The following is a 16289-nucleotide window of genomic DNA, read 5'->3' as shown; positions in this document are numbered from 1 at the left end:
TCTCACCTGCCCCAGATCTCTTCTTGCCACTCTAAACCCTCCCCTCTCTTCTCCCTTTCTTTCCTTTTATTCTTCTGCTACTGTTTTACTCTATCATCTCCCTTCTTTTTCCCCACCCTTCTGAATTTATTCCTTTACCTCCCACACCACTTCATTCCCTTTCTTTCCCCACCTTCTGTCTCACCAGTGCCTGCAGCAATGTTACAGCAGCCCTATTTTCCTAGACCATGAGTTCAATGGTAAAATGACTTGCAATGTTGTCATCAACAGAAGCTGGAGGGTACATTAGAAACCCTAGAAGAACTAGGCCCCCACATCAGGAGATCATACTAAAAATTCTCTAGGGTGAAAGAACTTGGAGCAGCACTGTTCTGGTCAGTTGAGTTTTGGTACTATCTAAACACTTCCTCTTTCTAGTTGGGCTCCAGCCTGAATTGAATACTTCAAAGTCATCTGTCCCTTTCTAACTTTTTCCAAGTTGGCTAAGATATCCTTGAGGTAGGGTGCTGATCTTCCAACCATCCACTGCCAGAACTGGTCATCCTTTAGACCAGGCTAGTGGTTTGGGAACCAAAATGTGAAACCACAACCTGCAGGCCCAATCTGATCTTTGTCTTCATCACTAAGGTGAGTATCAAATTCCCTTTCCCTTCTCTTTATGCTGCAAAATCAGTTTCTGTCTTACACACACACACACACACACACTTCTGAAATGCTGAAAACTGGGAGGGATTAGTATCCAGTTGGTGGAGGATGCTCTGTCTTCTCTCAGAGCTGTGACATGGCCATTTATGGAACAGAGATATTGCTCCCCCAGTAAGCTTGCCCAAGCATTGGCCACTTCCCCATATCATTTATAAGTGATAATGTGATCATCTTTTCACAGAAACTATGATAAAGGGAGCTTTTGCATGTGCTTACAGCTCTCAAACTATGGTAAAGGATAGCCAGAATATGAGGGAATGGGTTCCCCTTCAGCTGGGGCCATTTAGATTAGACATTCCAAAACACTTTCTGGCTGATTTGAGAAGCATTGGAATTCGTTTTGAAAGGAAAGGTTAAATGCCCTTCCCTGGAAGTTTTTAAATAAATAACTAAACTTGTAGTGTAGGAAATGGAATTTAAACCAAGAGGCTGGATAATTGACAAGAATACCCATGGCCACTTGGGTCCTGCTCTCCTTATGTTAAGAATTGATTGCTAAAGCCTATCCCCTAGAAATCCTCAGAGTTGGGCTGCCTGGAAGGCAGGTTCTGACTTGGGCTCAGGCTTGGCCCCTGGCTTAAGCTGGGATATAGAGCTGTAATGGAGGAGACGCTATGCCTGCCTCACTGTGTTCATTTGGTTGGGCTTTCCTGTCCCTGTCTCAGAAACATGAGGGGCAAGAGGATCTGAAAGATCTGTCCTGGTCAGGGGAGATGAGTAGGTAGTAGGATGTCAGTATTTTGTATTAAAAAAAAAAGTAAAAGAAGGAAAAAAAGAAAAACTTTGCTCCTTGCCTTTGAAGCACTAGCAAAAGATACAGCAAGCTCTTATTGAAGACCCTAGGAGGGAAGGGAGGGCAACCAGAATTGTTTCCTCTGGGCTTGTAACCCTCCCATTACTTCTCTCCTCTTTCTGTGTGTCTCTTTCCCAGGTACCGCATGCATAAGTCCCGGATGTACAGCCAGTGTGTAAGAATGAGGCACCTCTCCCAAGAGTTTGGATGGCTTCAAATCACCCCACAAGAATTTCTGTGCATGAAGGCACTACTGCTCTTCAGCATTAGTAAGTGCCTGGAGGAGCAGAAAATGTACATGGGTCTCAGGGAGGGGGGCTGCTTTTACCATTAAAAGGTTAATAGTTGAGAAGACAGGTCCAGGAGAGGTCCCTTCTTCTTTCCCCCTCCTCCCCCAGCATCCTTTTTCCTGACAAGGACCAACTTCATGGCTAGAGAATATTTTCTTTGCTAGAATTCAGCCTCCATCAAATCCCCTTCAGCCTATCTTTGGGATGAGGCCCTTTGGGCTGATTATAACAGATCTTCATGTTTTTCCATAGCTTCTGTTATAGACACAGGCAAGAACCACCTTATATCCCTTGCAGGGAAGTAGGGCAGGAGGAATCACATCCTGGGAGAATTCTCTTCTGTCAGTAAGAGGAGATCTATGTAAGCAATTTAGGCAGGGTTTATGTGGAAGCTAAAGAAACTTTCTTTAGTATCTCTCCTAAGCAGATTGTTGTCTTAGTCTCTGTGAGGGAGAAAGGAGATAACATTTGACATGCAAAGCCATATGCTTTATTTGTCTAAATCAGACCTTAACTGCGAACAGCAAAAATCCATAGGTCCTAAGAAATGGATAAACGAGAAGCTAGAAAAAAAGAGAAGTTCTTAATTTTATTTACTTGAATTTCTTTAGATTCAGTCCAGCTAGCCATTTCCCCAAGTTTTCCCTGGCAGCTTGAAGGCTCCAGGCACACAAAACTTCAACTGACAGGAAGCCAAGTTGATGATTCCCTCCCTGTAGGGGTAAAGGTCAAGTTTGTGGTCAGAAAATTTGGTGCTTGGTCTAATGCTCCTTCGTGGGCATGCTTCCCTCCCCATTTTTCTTCATCCCACATCAGTTCCAGTGGACGGACTGAAAAATCAAAAATTCTTTGATGAACTTCGAATGAACTACATCAAGGAACTCGATCGTATCATTGCATGCAAGAGAAAAAATCCCACATCCTGCTCAAGGCGCTTCTACCAGCTCACCAAGCTCCTGGACTCTGTGCAGCCTGTAAGCAAAAGATGAAGGGTGCTTTGTCAGGAAGAGCAGCCTGATAAAGCCAAGTGATAAGATATTCCTCTGGGGTCTGATACCACCTTCTGGGAGGTGCCTCCATTCCCCTTTGGCTTTCAGTGTGGTCCAGGAAGAAAATGCAATGGTTAAGAAAGAAACACAGGTCACAATATCCCAGTAGGATATTGAGAAAGGGGTGGAGGAATTGAGAACAAAGCATTTGGGACTCAAGCAGTGGGCTTGGAGCAGATGTGTTCTCTAAGCATACAAAACAGACATGGATGATTTCTCCTCTCCTTTGAATTACGTATTTGAGTTTGTGTATGTGTATATATGTGTGTGTGTTTGTTGAGGAAGAGAACTTACAATGGTGTAAGCGATCCCTTGTGATCCCTCAGTGATTCCCTTGAAGCCACATAGCACACACACACACAAACACACACATGCACATATACACACATGTTCTCATGGGAAAACCACGGACAGGGAAGAGAAAGAAACAAAAAGCTAAAAGAAAAAAAAAGGCTAAAAGGACCAGACATCAGAAATGGGGGGAGAGCCTAGCAGAAACCAGCTCTTTGCCAATCCTATTTTCTGTTTTCTCCCTCTTATTGTCTCCCTGCAGATTGCACGAGAGCTGCATCAGTTTACATTTGACCTGCTGATCAAGTCCCACATGGTGAGCGTGGACTTTCCAGAAATGATGGCAGAAATCATCTCTGTGCAAGTGCCCAAGATTCTTTCTGGGAAGGTCAAACCCATCTATTTCCACACACAGTGAAGTTTTGGAAGCTCCCATTCCCCAAACCACCCCCTTCCCTTTTCAAATGTCTTTTGCTGTTATAACTGCACTACTTTTCTGCAGTGCCTTGGGGAATTTCCTCTATTGATGTACAATCTGTCATGAAGATATTCTTGAGTTCTGTTTGCTGAGCTTTTCTCCCTTTTCTTCCTCTTTTCCCCTTCTTTCCTCACTATCTGACCCTCCATGGCACCTTCAGACTCTGCTCCCTGCCATGGTTCTTATCTGTGTTTTGAATGGTGTTGTATTTCTTTAAATCTGTGATGATCTTCACGTGGCCTAGTGTCAAGTTGTGCTTGCATACAGCACTGTGCTCTGTGCCAGTCACACAAACATTTACTCATCTAATGCCACGAGAAGTTTAGAAAGCTAATGGTATTTCAGTGAAAAAAAATGCAAATCTTTCCAGGGATTTTTCCTCTTAAAAAATATTTTTAAAATGAATGAATTGAAACCCTCAAAGAGGCCAACAGTGTTAGAAGAAGGTAAAAATGTAAGCCCATGGGGAATCACTGCTTTTACATCACCCCTCCCTCCCTGGGAGTATTTTCTTCCTGCCCATGGCTAATGCCATTAGAGGGCAAGGTGACCCCAGAGCTGAGTTGGGAGAGACCACGGAATGGAGAGGACAAGGAGGGCAGATGGATCTAGTACCTGCCCAAAGCATTGGTTTCTGAGGGCTAGACTGCTCAACTGCAGTTCACTTCATCATACTGAAAAATTGCTTCTTGTTTGAAAACTTGTCTATATGTAAACACTTCTCCCCCAAATCTTTTCTTGCTCACCCTCTGCTTCCAACCTCAAATTGACTTGCAACAGTTTCTCAAAGCTTTGAACTGAATATTCTTTTTACTAAAACTTGGACACTTTCCCTGAAGAGGGAGACCAGTGAGAAGGAGGAAAGGAGAGATTTGACTCTTTGGAAGGCCCCATTTAGATACAGGTCTGCTTTCCCATGTTTGAGTCAGGAAGGAGCTTGGGGCTGGAGTCAGAAGAGAAGGAAGTGTAGTGGCTTGGCTGTTCTCCTGCTTAGGACACTGTAGATTTGATCTCTCATTGTCCTACCTTTTCTCCCACCTTTAAAAGATACAAATGAAGTTTTCTGCCTGACCTCATGCAGCCACAAGGTACCCCTATCTTCTCTTTATGGACTTGAACTTCACCAGACTCCATTTCAGCTGTGGTGGTGAAACTTGTCTACTTATTTGAGCATGTTCACAGACTCTGCTAAGAGCCCCTACCACTAAGACTAGCAGACCAGCAGCATTGATATCTATCTCTAGATGCCAGTTGGCTCAAAGATTTCTCACAAACTGTCAGATCGCTGGAGCCTTTGGACAAACTGGAAAAAGGCATCAAAGAGATTGTACAACCTGGGCGTCTTGCCCTTGTCCCCCAGAAATGATACCCTCCCACCAAGTGGAGAAATGCCCACTTCCTCCTTCAGAGCAGCTAAAGGAACTACCCAGACCACAAGACCATGGCTAAAGAGAAAATCAATTATCAGGGTGGGAAGAATATCTGGCACTGGAACCACACAGCATATCTACCTGCACAAGTCATGTGAAGAAGGGAGAAGAAACCAGGAGGAAGCTCTGAAAAATGAATTAAAGTAAAACCAAATGGGAACCATCTGGTGAGCTTACTCCTCATCCCCTTCTGCTGCTGAGTCTGAGTTCTGACATTCGCCAAGTCATTCAGACTCCCTGCCGTTGTTGCTGCCTGTTAGTCAGAGGAAGGTTGAAACATGGAGACTTTCTGTAGATCCGTGACCTCTTTTGGAAAGGTCTGCTTGATGTGGCTCCAGTGCCTCCCATGTACTCAGAGTGTGCTCCTGGGACACTTTATAATATAGCCCTTTGGCACACATCTATTCTGTTGATTTGTCCCCCAACTGCGAGGGTGGGGCAATGCCCACCTACTTTCTCATCTTAGCTTTTAACTTCGTCTGCTAAACTCAAGAAATCAAGGGTCAGTCACCAAGCTGCCCATTTCAGTTGATTCATTCTACTTGTTGAGAAGATAATATCTGAGTGACATGATCCACATGAATTTCCTCCCCTTATTTCTATGTGGATATTAATAAGCAAATGAACTTGAAAAAAGCTTCTTTATATAACAAAGGAGAGGGGAAAAGATGGGTGATGTGCCAATCCAAGACTGCTGGACAAAACTAAAGCTGACAGGTTCCCTTTTCAGAGTAGGATAGACAAATTCCAGTTTTCCTTCTCATGACACCATCTGGCTCGTGTAAGCTCACAGGATAACTTTTAGCTGTTTTTTTTAAAGAAAAAATCCATCACTCTTCAGTTAAACTACATTATATTTTAATAGTTCCTTTACATCTGTTTTGAAATGATTTTCATCTTTTGTGGTACATGGATTCAATTATATCATTCTAATACGTCTCCTTGTAAATACTAGAGACACTCCTTTCTGTATTTCTGACTATCAAATTTTTCATCTTTATGGGTTTCCCAATCATGATTCTTGTCTTTATGAATATATATGTTTTTCATTTGCAAAAGCAAAAAATCAGTGAAACAACAGTGTAATTAAGAGCGGTAACATCTGAATTACTCTGAATTTCCAAAAGGCAAAACCAGTGAAAAACAGCCTAAACAAGGCTTTAGGTCTACTGTTTCTGCACTGGGATTTCAGTGAGTAAAGGAGGTTTTAGCTTGGCTTTTTTCTCCCATGGATGAAAGGGAGAGATTTTTTTTGGCCATAGATGTTCCAGCGATATAATTGTTCTCTGGACAGAAGCCTCATTTTGCATGCACTCTGCTCTGCAAGCAGAGCCAATGTGGTTGGTACGTTGTGCTCACCCATGAAGAACTGGCCACCCAGACCTACTCACCTGGTGACCTGGAAGATGAGGATCACTTATGGGACAAGTCACGGGGACCATCTCCAAAGAGATTTGCAGTGCTGGATGGAGATGGAGAGTGAGGAAGAGAAAAAAAGGAGCAGCAGGGGAAAGACATCATCTATGCTGGGCAGCAGACAGCTGCCAGGGTCATGAACTCTGTGGTCAAAGTAAAGAGTCATATGGCAGTTTCAGCTCTTGTTCATCGGGCAGCTGGCCCAGGCCTGGCGTCTGAGCTGAAATAAGAGTTGGGATCTTTATTCCATAGCTTTTCTCTGCCACAGGCAGTATAGTTGTTCTTTGGAGAGTTCATTATTTTTTCATTATTTTTTTAAATCACCTTACCCTGAGAAAGGAATTTTTTGAAGTATTGTCATATATCTTTGAAAGAAGAAAATCAGTAATACATATATTTTTATGTATGTTCACTGGCACTAAAATAGAAAAAAAAATAAGAATTTCATTCTGTCCTTTGGGTAGTTGCTGAGGTAATTGTCCAGGTTGAGAAATAATGGGCTGGTGCTACAGTCCCTCTCATTTTCTGCTTCTGAATACATATATGCATATACAGCAAGATGTATTCCACATGTACTTTAAGAGAAAATAGTTCCACCATCTACATGATTCTGACACTACACAAATGACCTAACTTGGAGCTGCAAGTAGCTTCTAAGTGTTTATTAGGCACAACACAGGTGTAGCCTTGCCCCTACTTTTCCTTGCAATTCAGCAGGGTGCAAAGGCCCACGCCACTCCCTGTGCCCCTTCCCAGGACTGTACTTCCTGAGACTCTGTCCAGACAGCCCAGAAACTATCCCTGCATGCCCTCCCCCATATGACCCTGGAAAAACAAGAGGCTGACTACAAATTGTCCTGCACCAGTAGCCCAGGTGACAGAGCACTTGGTCAAGGAAGTAGCCTTCATGCTTTAACCCCTGATAGGGGTCAGAGGAACCAGGAATGTTAAAATACAGGATTGGATCCCAAACTTAAAAATAGCCATTTAGCATGTAGAATTCCTTGTAAAAGGAAGTTTCTACCCTGCTGCCTTTTATAGGCAGATCTGTTTTTATCATTGATCTCTTTGAAAATCTTGAATGCAGTTTAAAATGAAGACAAAAAAGAAGAGATGAAAGCATCATGTTATGTAACCAAAGATTGCTTAGTATCTGCTATGATACCAAAACTTTTAAGTTTAGAGAGGGAGCAAGCATTAGTGCCTCTTTGGTTAGCTACTGAAAGACAGACTAAAAGACCTTGCTGGTGACTGACTTATAATATAAGAATTTTGTGGGAACTCCCTCCCACAAAATACATGTTTAGAAGAGTTGAAGATAATTTTGATAAAGAAAAAATGGGATAATGGGTCCTTAAAGTGATTTAATAAGCAGAACAAGCTTTCTTTTCCTCTGGTAGTTGCTGAGCAAATTCTTGAAGCTCCATCATTGCATGGTTGGAAATGGAGCTGGTCTTGACCACTGTGTTTGCTAGCACCCATGTTAGCTTATCTGAAGATGTGAAGCCCTTGTAGAGAAAGGGAACATTTAAAGAACTAGATTTTGCACTAGAAGGACAGGCAGAAATCCTCTTTTCTGCCCACTTTGGACGGCACAAAAAGTTCTCTGCACTTTAAGGCAGAGGGTTGAAATATGTTGTAAATGAGTATTTGTATCCATGTTTCAAAATTGAATTATATAGAGAAATATAATGTATTCTGATAGCTTTACCTTTCTCTGCACCTTTATATTTGGTTCCAGATAATAACTGACACCATGTACTTGTGAGAGGGGCTGCAATTACATTTTAGAAGCCCTCTCAGAACAGACAAGTAACATGGGTTGATTGAATAACTAGATCTCTTCCCTTATTGAGACCTGACCCACAGGCCTTGCAAAAGGACAGAAGGGGCTAAAAGGGTAGAGCACATAATATATTGCACTTTACTAACCCAAGACAAATGAATGTGGAAAGGGTGGTGGATACTCATTGAAACTGACTGGGAATTACCACAAGAAAGGCCCAGATTTGGGGGCCAAAGGCCCATCCAACTGATTGGTCATCTAGCCCCCTAATGGGACCTGACTGTGAGAGAAGGGCAGTTTCCTACACAAGGGCAGATTCCTACACATGGAGCAAGTGCTCCATCTTTCACGCAATTATCAAATGCAATTGAGGTGCTCTTGCTCCTGGGTGTCTATGCTCTGATCCTGGTTTTGGAGATGTTCTATAAAGATTTTGACAAATGAAAATGTGTTTTTCTCTGTTAAAACTTGTCAATGTACCAGAAGTTGTATCTCTTTAGGTGCAAATCCCTCTGTGCCCATGGATTTTCTTTTGATTAGTTAAGAGTTTGACACTGGGGACTGTTACCCAGAGCCTCCTAATTTTCAACCATTTCTTATGAAGGCAGAAAAACTCCCCATTAATCACGCATTGTCAGACACTTCATCTGAGGTAACAAATCAATCAGAATTCTTTCCCTTTCATCCTCAAAAAAAAAAACAGTGGTAGATATTTGAATTTAGCAGGTGGATTTTTAGGGGGAAAACAGCTTTTGAATCAACTGTCTCCATTTGATTTGGCCAGAATAAGTAGGACATAAACTTAGATTGTTTCCCAACCCCAATTCAATATAGCTGGGATGCGGATTTCTTGCCCCACTTGTCTTTTAGCCTTGTACAGAATTAGAAGTTATGAACTGGATGGCCCTTGGGACCTGAAATGGTCCCTAACAATGGTCCTTAACAAGGTCCTTTACAAGGCTCTCATGTAGTCAGAGACTCCACTGGCCACCAAAGACTGGGACACACGTATATCCATACCTCAAAGGAAAGCAAATTCTCGAATGTTAACTGCTGTGGTGGTGGCCTCCCTGGCTGCTGCCTCACAATATAGAACCCTGTACCCTGCACAGAAGACAGGCCAGGCCTGTAGACTCTCACAACCTTAGCCCCTGGTGCTAACTGTCCTGCAGCAAAATGCCTGTGGGGCTATACTTATAAGCCACTTGGGTGCTGAGAGCGGCCACCATCGGGGTGACCCAAGACGAAACTAAAAAAATTAAAAAGAGAGAGTGAAAGAGTCCTCTCACCACTTGGTGACACCTTTCTGCTTTCCCCTAGACTGGAACATTGATTAAGGAGTGCATCAGACATGACATTCTTCTGCTGTCCTTGAGATTAATTTGCTAGCAGGAGGGAACAGACTGTGTAACCAGAGATAAGAATTAATTTTTGATGTGGAAGGAAAAATAAAGAAAAAGAAAGACAGATGTAGAGAAAGAAAGAAAACATCATATAAAAATTAAAGGAAAAAGAGAGTAATTTTGCTTGAAACTTCTTTTGATGGGACTTCAGTTCTCACAGCGGCGCTTGGCCTCCACTGGGCAGCAGGACCAGCTCCAAGAGCTAGTGTTCCATTCTCTTTTTGTAATGTTAGAATCTTTTGTTTCTCTAAATACAATTAAAATTGGCAGAATCGTATTTGTTGGGATGCATGTGTGATTCTGGGCTTGTCGCTGCCTCTCTTTTCAGAAGTGTCATCCATTGTGTAAAATATTGGCCTTCCAGCTAAAACTTGGCCACAGCCCCTGTTGTGGCTGCAGGCTCCAGTTATTGTTAAGAAGGAGACCCAAAAAAGCTGCTAATGCCTTCTTATCACCATTGGTAATTTGTTAATACATAAAACAATCAAAAATTTCAGATGAATGTCATCAGAGTTCTTTTACTTAACACATTTTATTGGCTGTCTTCGTTGAAGTCGAGTTGATATCATACCCAATAGCCTTTTATGCTATTTTGACTTTCATTTATTTTTAAAGTCTTTACACAGGGATTGTAAATTTGCCTGGCATTGACCTTAAAATAGGTCAGCCTGGGACGATGAAATATCAAAGAGTCTGGGCTAGAAAGCCCAGATGGACACTGGCTGTGCATCACAACTTCTCATCCAAAACCTGAGCTTATCAGCCAGGGGAAAGCCATGCAAATCCCAGCTGCTCACTCTCATACTCTCATCCTTGTGGGAGCATAAAATGAGCAGGACCATCACTGCCCTGTACTTGCCAAGCTTCAGACAAACAGTTGACACATTCACATCCTCCACTGTTTGTCAGGGGCCATACCATTCTCAATTACTCTGGTAAGATCTGAGCCAATCTTCTTTGGTTTCCTTCAGTTCACACAAGGCCCCTACCAGTCTGCTGTTAGTTTGAATACTTATGAGACATCAACTTGAGTTTCTAGACTTGAGATATAGGCCATCAGTGAGGTGTGACAAGCATGATAAGGAATAATAAGAAAGCTCTCTGTGCTTCAGTATCTTCATCTATAATAAGGACTGTCACAATACCCCCCTCTTAAACAGGTTTGGGGATTCGGTGAGAATGTTATAAATCTGGTGGATTTATTATTTGCATTGCTACCTGTTAAAATGCCAACCCCCCAAGAGGGTTTCCAAATTGAACCATGCTTGTTATTGACTCTCAGAGTGGATGGGTTTCTCACATTTTTTATGATATCAGCATTTCGTGGAGGGGAGAGAGCAAGAGATTCCTGGGATATTTTTGGTGTAGTGTATGTGTGTCTAAATAAGAAAGCAAGTATGTATGTTCAAGGGATGGGGTTGGGAGCCTCTCTGACCACCAGTGCTTATTGTCCTTTCCCTTGCACCTACAGGGAGTGACCTCACAGTCCACCCTACTTGGTTTCACTCACCATTCAGTTCTTGCCTAAAGAGCTAAGGTGGATTGCATCCCACATAGACTTTCTGAGAAGTAGCAAAGCACAAAGGTCAGGATGCCACAGGGCACATGGTGGTTTGGAAAAAACCGGAAACCAGGAATCCAATATGTGCCTTGCTCTTGGTCACAGAGGTAGTATATAGCAGGATTTCAACCCACTAATTAACTCTATGACACTGAACCAGGCTTTTCCTTTTTTTTCTGGATCTCAGTTTTCTCATCTATGAAATGAATATGTCATAAGGTACAGTGTAGAATGGAGTAGGACCAGATAAGATAGCAAGTCCCTTCAGTATGGAACCCACGGTTATTGCACACAGCAGCAACACCTTTCTTAATCATGACATAAGGGGGAAAGGAAAAGTGATTTTACTCTCCCAAAGCATATAGATTTGGAGCCAGAATCTCCATGTATGCATTCAACAAACATTTAATGAACACCTGGGAGAGAAGGGGTAAAATGACAGTTGAGCCTGTGTAATAGATGCTATCAAATCCTTGATGGATAGGGAAAAGGTTCAGAAATAAAACAGTTTACCATTAAAATAATCTAATACATTGCAGCAATAAATAGGAGTTAAGCAGGCCATTGTCTGTGCTTCAGTAAGTTTACAGTCTAGTAAATTCCTTAGGCCAGGCCAGTCTCGAATTTCAACTGATCATGCACCCCAGTACTTCCCACATCCATCCCTCTAGGAGAGTAGGCTGACATCTGATTTAGAATTGCTGCCTTTTAAAGCTAAAAGTGATCTTACTTAGGCGTCATCTAGCTGAAACTTCTTATTCTTCACCTTAGGAAACCAGGTAAGGGACTGTCCCTAGAATACACAGTTCACAGCCCCTATATGTGTCTGCAGGCTGCATTCCAGGATGGCGGAGCCCCTGAGAACCTCTTCCATTCCCTGCACACTGGGTTACGGCCCTAGTAAGAGAGCCTATACCTGGCAGCCAAAGATAGAACCCAAGGATTTTTACCCCAATTTCAACACCTTCTTCACCTACCACCGATATCCCAGAGGTTTTCTTCATGCTGCTGCGGGGTAAGGAGAGGAAAGCAGAAAAATGCTCGAGGATCTAGGGTAGGGACCACAGAAGCAAAATTAGAAACATTTGAAAGACATGCTGAACTATGAGAATTTCCAAATTAATGGGCAGATGCAGGTGATTCATATTCTCAGATTATCATGCCACCATCTTTTTTGGGCCACAACTTTTCTTTCCTCAGCTTCTTTCTGATGGGGCTTCAAGCAAGAAGGACCATTTGGGTAACTGGACTAATTGCTTCCCAGCAAGTTTCTGTGCCAAAAAAGCTGACTTAGTCCAAACCCGTGGGGAACTTCAGATTTCAAAGCCAGCGGAGCAGCTAGATGCTGAGAGAGGCACACCACCACTAGGGCGTGATGCTTCTGAAAGGAGGCAGGCCCTTTTGATGCTTGTGCACAGTGCCAAGGGCAAATAATATCAGGGTCAGACTAATCTTATGGGAGAATCCCATTACCTCACAGAATTGCAGGGAACCTCTCACAGGGCCACAGTTTCCAAACATTCTCTCATCCATTTTTTCTTTCATTTACTCAATGACTACTTCTCCAGCAACTGTGTACCCTGTACAAGAACTGGACGGACACTGATCTCACAAACTTCAGGACTTGGTAGCACAATTCGTGGGATGTGTTCAGGGGTCTCTGTGATGACAGCTCGAGTTGCCTACTGCGCCGCCACCTGCATCTGCCATGACCTTTCTGAGATAACACAAACAGAGCTCCAAGAGGGCAGAGAGGTGGCCCAAGAGAAGGGCAGTACCTTCATCTTAAGGGGTTGTGTAGGCTGTGGGAAGCAACTAAATTGGTGCTCAATGGGCACCTTTCATTCATCCAATCAGGAAATTAGTAAAAATGCTAGAGGAGCGCAGAGAAGAAAATATTACAACTACCCAGAGGAGGTGACACTTGATTCAGACCCTGAATGATGAGATGAAATTCCACAGGAAGAAAAGGGAGCTTCAGAGGCAACCAAGGCAGTGGAAACAGCATGGGTGAATGAACAAGAAGCAGGAAAGAATATGGCTTCTGGTTTGGGATAGTCGATGTAAATGGGAAGCAATGGGGTGTAGGAGCTGGAGAGAAGTCTGGGCAGGGGCCTGTTGTGAAAAATCTCATATATCCTGCTAAGAAGAAAATTTTTCTTTAGACCAGTTGCCACATGTGATAGATAATGGCCACATGTGTGGCATACTCTCAAGGGAGCCGTAGCATTATATGTAATTCCTGACACACACATAGCATTCAGCCTCTCTCTCTCTCCCACTTAAAAGAGCAAATACCAATACGAGTGAAACAGTATTAAAAAGAAAACTCAAATCCCCTAGAGTGTATTTTAAAGAAAATTATTCACCAGCTTTGATGTTTAGAATGTTACCAAAAGGGTGGGCCACGGTGGCTCAGCAGGCAGAGTTCTTGCCTGCCATGCCAGAGACCCGGATTCAATTCCTGGTGCCGGCCCATGCAAAAAAAAAAAAGATGTTACCAACAAATTATTTGCCACACCTCACAATGGATTACAGCATACAAGCTGAGATAACTAAGGATTTTTCAGCAAAGCTGTAACATAATTAGTTTGGGAGATGGATGCTAGTTTGAAACATACTGAGACTGTAATATTGGGTGAGGCAGAGGCTGATTTACGGGCAGAATAACAATAAAAAATAAAAAGGTAATAAAATTCATTGAGCACTTACCATGTACCAGAAAAAATGCTAAGCTCTTTATATTGTTTATGTTATAAAATCCTCACATGAACTCCATGAGGTAAGCATAATTATACCCATCATATAAATAAGGAAACTGAGGCTCTTACCCAACATTATTTTTAGCTCAGACCTTATATTGCTACTAAGTAACAAAACCTGGACTCAAACCCAAGGATGTCTGCTACAAAAGTCTTTGATTTTTATTACTACACTATATTTCTTTTTCCATTGGGGAGGGGGGACATGGGTAGGCACTGGGCCTCCTGCATGGCAGGCAAGAATTCTGCCACTGAGCCACTTCACACTACCCTACACTTTATTTCTTTTTTTAAAAGACTGGTTGATGTTTCTCTAAGTCTTTACAAAGCAGCCCAAGGAGCTCAGAGTAAAACAGTGGTGGAGAGGAGCATTATACCCCATCCACTCCAGCAGGACCAGTGATGACTGGTATACCTGAACCCAAGATTTCCACAGAGCAGCTGCCTCCACCCAAACTTCAAATGGGTCCTGTTGGGAAAGAGAATGATCTTCTCCAACACTACCCTCTTCCAAGTGTCTTGCTAAAGCTTTTGTTCCCCTTCCCTGTCTCTAATTAGAAGTACCTGGGGTGCGGCAGTTCAGCACGTGGTTCAAAGAACCTATGAGCATATTTGTCTATATAAAGGCAGACAGGAAGAAAGTGAATTAGACCAGGGGTCAGTAACCAGCCAGCTAACCTTGAGCAGACCACTTCCTCTCTCTGAGCCTCAGTCTCCCTATCTGTGGAGCAGAGGAGACAAGAACTAGACTGCTTTCTTCCAGCTCTAAATGACATGCCTTCTTAGGCTCTGTGAAACCATTGGCTAAAACCAGAATTTTGTTGATCTAGGAATTTCCAGCTTTATCTGGCTCCAATGCTTCTAATCTTAGTCCTACATTTTAGAATATTGTAACCTGGATAAGGACAATGGTGGAGTTTGCTCTAATTTTATATACCCAGTCTCCAGCCTCCTTGACTACACGTCCATTATGACTTGTTTCACAATCGCAGCACACCATCCTGCTTTCCAGCCATACATACATGTTGATCTGGGTGGAAGTATATTTCTACCGATGCTCTTTGGGCCATTCTGTACCTGGAATATTTTGATAAGGGCCAAAGGCCCTGCAGAAAAATCTCCTATCCAGTATAAATGTGGCACTGTGGCTGCTTAGGGAATCTCTGGGGTTGGATAATACGGGCTTTATTAATGTTCTAGGCCAGGAACCACCATATAAACAATGTCACTGGATAAACATTAATGGACAAAAGACCAGACCAAAGGTCTGGCTTTGGGAACAGAGTAATACATTTGACTAGTCTTTGTTCATGTGACCCCTCCATATGAAATACTTTCCTCCATTCCTGCCTTGGAAAATCCTTCCTACCCAGTAAGGCTCAGCTCAAAAGCAAACTCCAAGTTGTTTGCCCACATTTCCCCAACTGAAAATGTGTTCTCCCTCCTTTAAACTTTGAATCTCCCTCTGCTCAGCCCAAATAACCATCCTGGTTTGCAGTTACTTATCAATCCATTGTTGTCTAAGTAATCCTTTAAGGCTTTTGGCACTTTGGCGTCCTCTATCTCACTGGATACTTATAGGAATCCTATCATGAAGGCAGGGTAAAAATTATTAATATTCCAGTTAAATATGTGACAGGAAGGAAGCGTTGTTATTTTAGAAGTTAGCTGGAAACTTCTTGCAGAATGATTTACTGGATACCCTGAATGGCCCTCACAATGAAAACTATTAAAAGGCTAAGTAAACGCCTGCCAAGCTGGAGATCCAGGTTCGATTCCTGGAGCCTGCCCATGCCAAAAAACAAAAAGTCTAAGTGAAATACAAATTTAATCTTTTAAAATTCATTGATATGAATGAATATAACCTAATATATTCCTTTATATATGAATATAACCTAACTAATACGATAATAAGGAACCCACAGAGGTAAAAAAAAAAAAAAAAAAAAAAAAAAAGGAAAGAAAATCAGGAACCCTAGAGGAAAGTGTCAAAGCCAGATTTTGCCCTGAGGATTACCAGGTTCTAGTAGATGGTACCCTATAGAACCATACCCTTAGTGTAAGGGTGATTTAGAATTAAATCTGTCACACAAAAGGGGATAGCAAGGAGACTTGACTGGTATGATCTTAGTTGGTGGAGAGGAAAAAAAATCCCATTAAACTTTGTAACCATAAGTGGTTCTCATTTGATTTGTGTTTCTAATCCAAGATACCTAGGAAATCTGGAAAACCATAATCAGAGATCCAAGATCAATACTTAGCAAGGTGATTGTCAAAGGGAAGTACAAACCTTCTGTGAACGAATGCAACTTTCACACAGGCCTC

General features: G+C 42.4%; 1 protein-coding gene across 1 annotated transcript in view; it reads left to right on the top strand.

Annotated features, from left to right (window-relative positions):
* The window catches only part of AR (androgen receptor), a 189791-nt gene extending 177776 nt beyond the window's left edge, over nucleotides 1-12015 (top strand). The window contains exons 6-8 of the mRNA XM_077145595.1: nucleotides 1637-1767; nucleotides 2605-2762; nucleotides 3391-12015. Of these exons, the coding sequence (XP_077001710.1) occupies nucleotides 1637-1767; nucleotides 2605-2762; nucleotides 3391-3546 (445 nt within the window). The 3' untranslated portion in view covers nucleotides 3547-12015. The remainder of the gene's footprint in view (nucleotides 1-1636; nucleotides 1768-2604; nucleotides 2763-3390) is intronic.
* Nucleotides 12016-16289: the final 4274 nt, after the last annotated feature.

The sequence above is a fragment of the Tamandua tetradactyla genome, chromosome X (genome assembly GCF_023851605.1).
Source record: "Tamandua tetradactyla isolate mTamTet1 chromosome X, mTamTet1.pri, whole genome shotgun sequence".
NCBI classification, from domain to species: domain Eukaryota; kingdom Metazoa; phylum Chordata; class Mammalia; order Pilosa; family Myrmecophagidae; genus Tamandua; species Tamandua tetradactyla.
The sequence above is the reverse complement of the archived record's forward strand: the minus strand, read 5'-3'. Positions and strand labels throughout refer to the sequence as shown.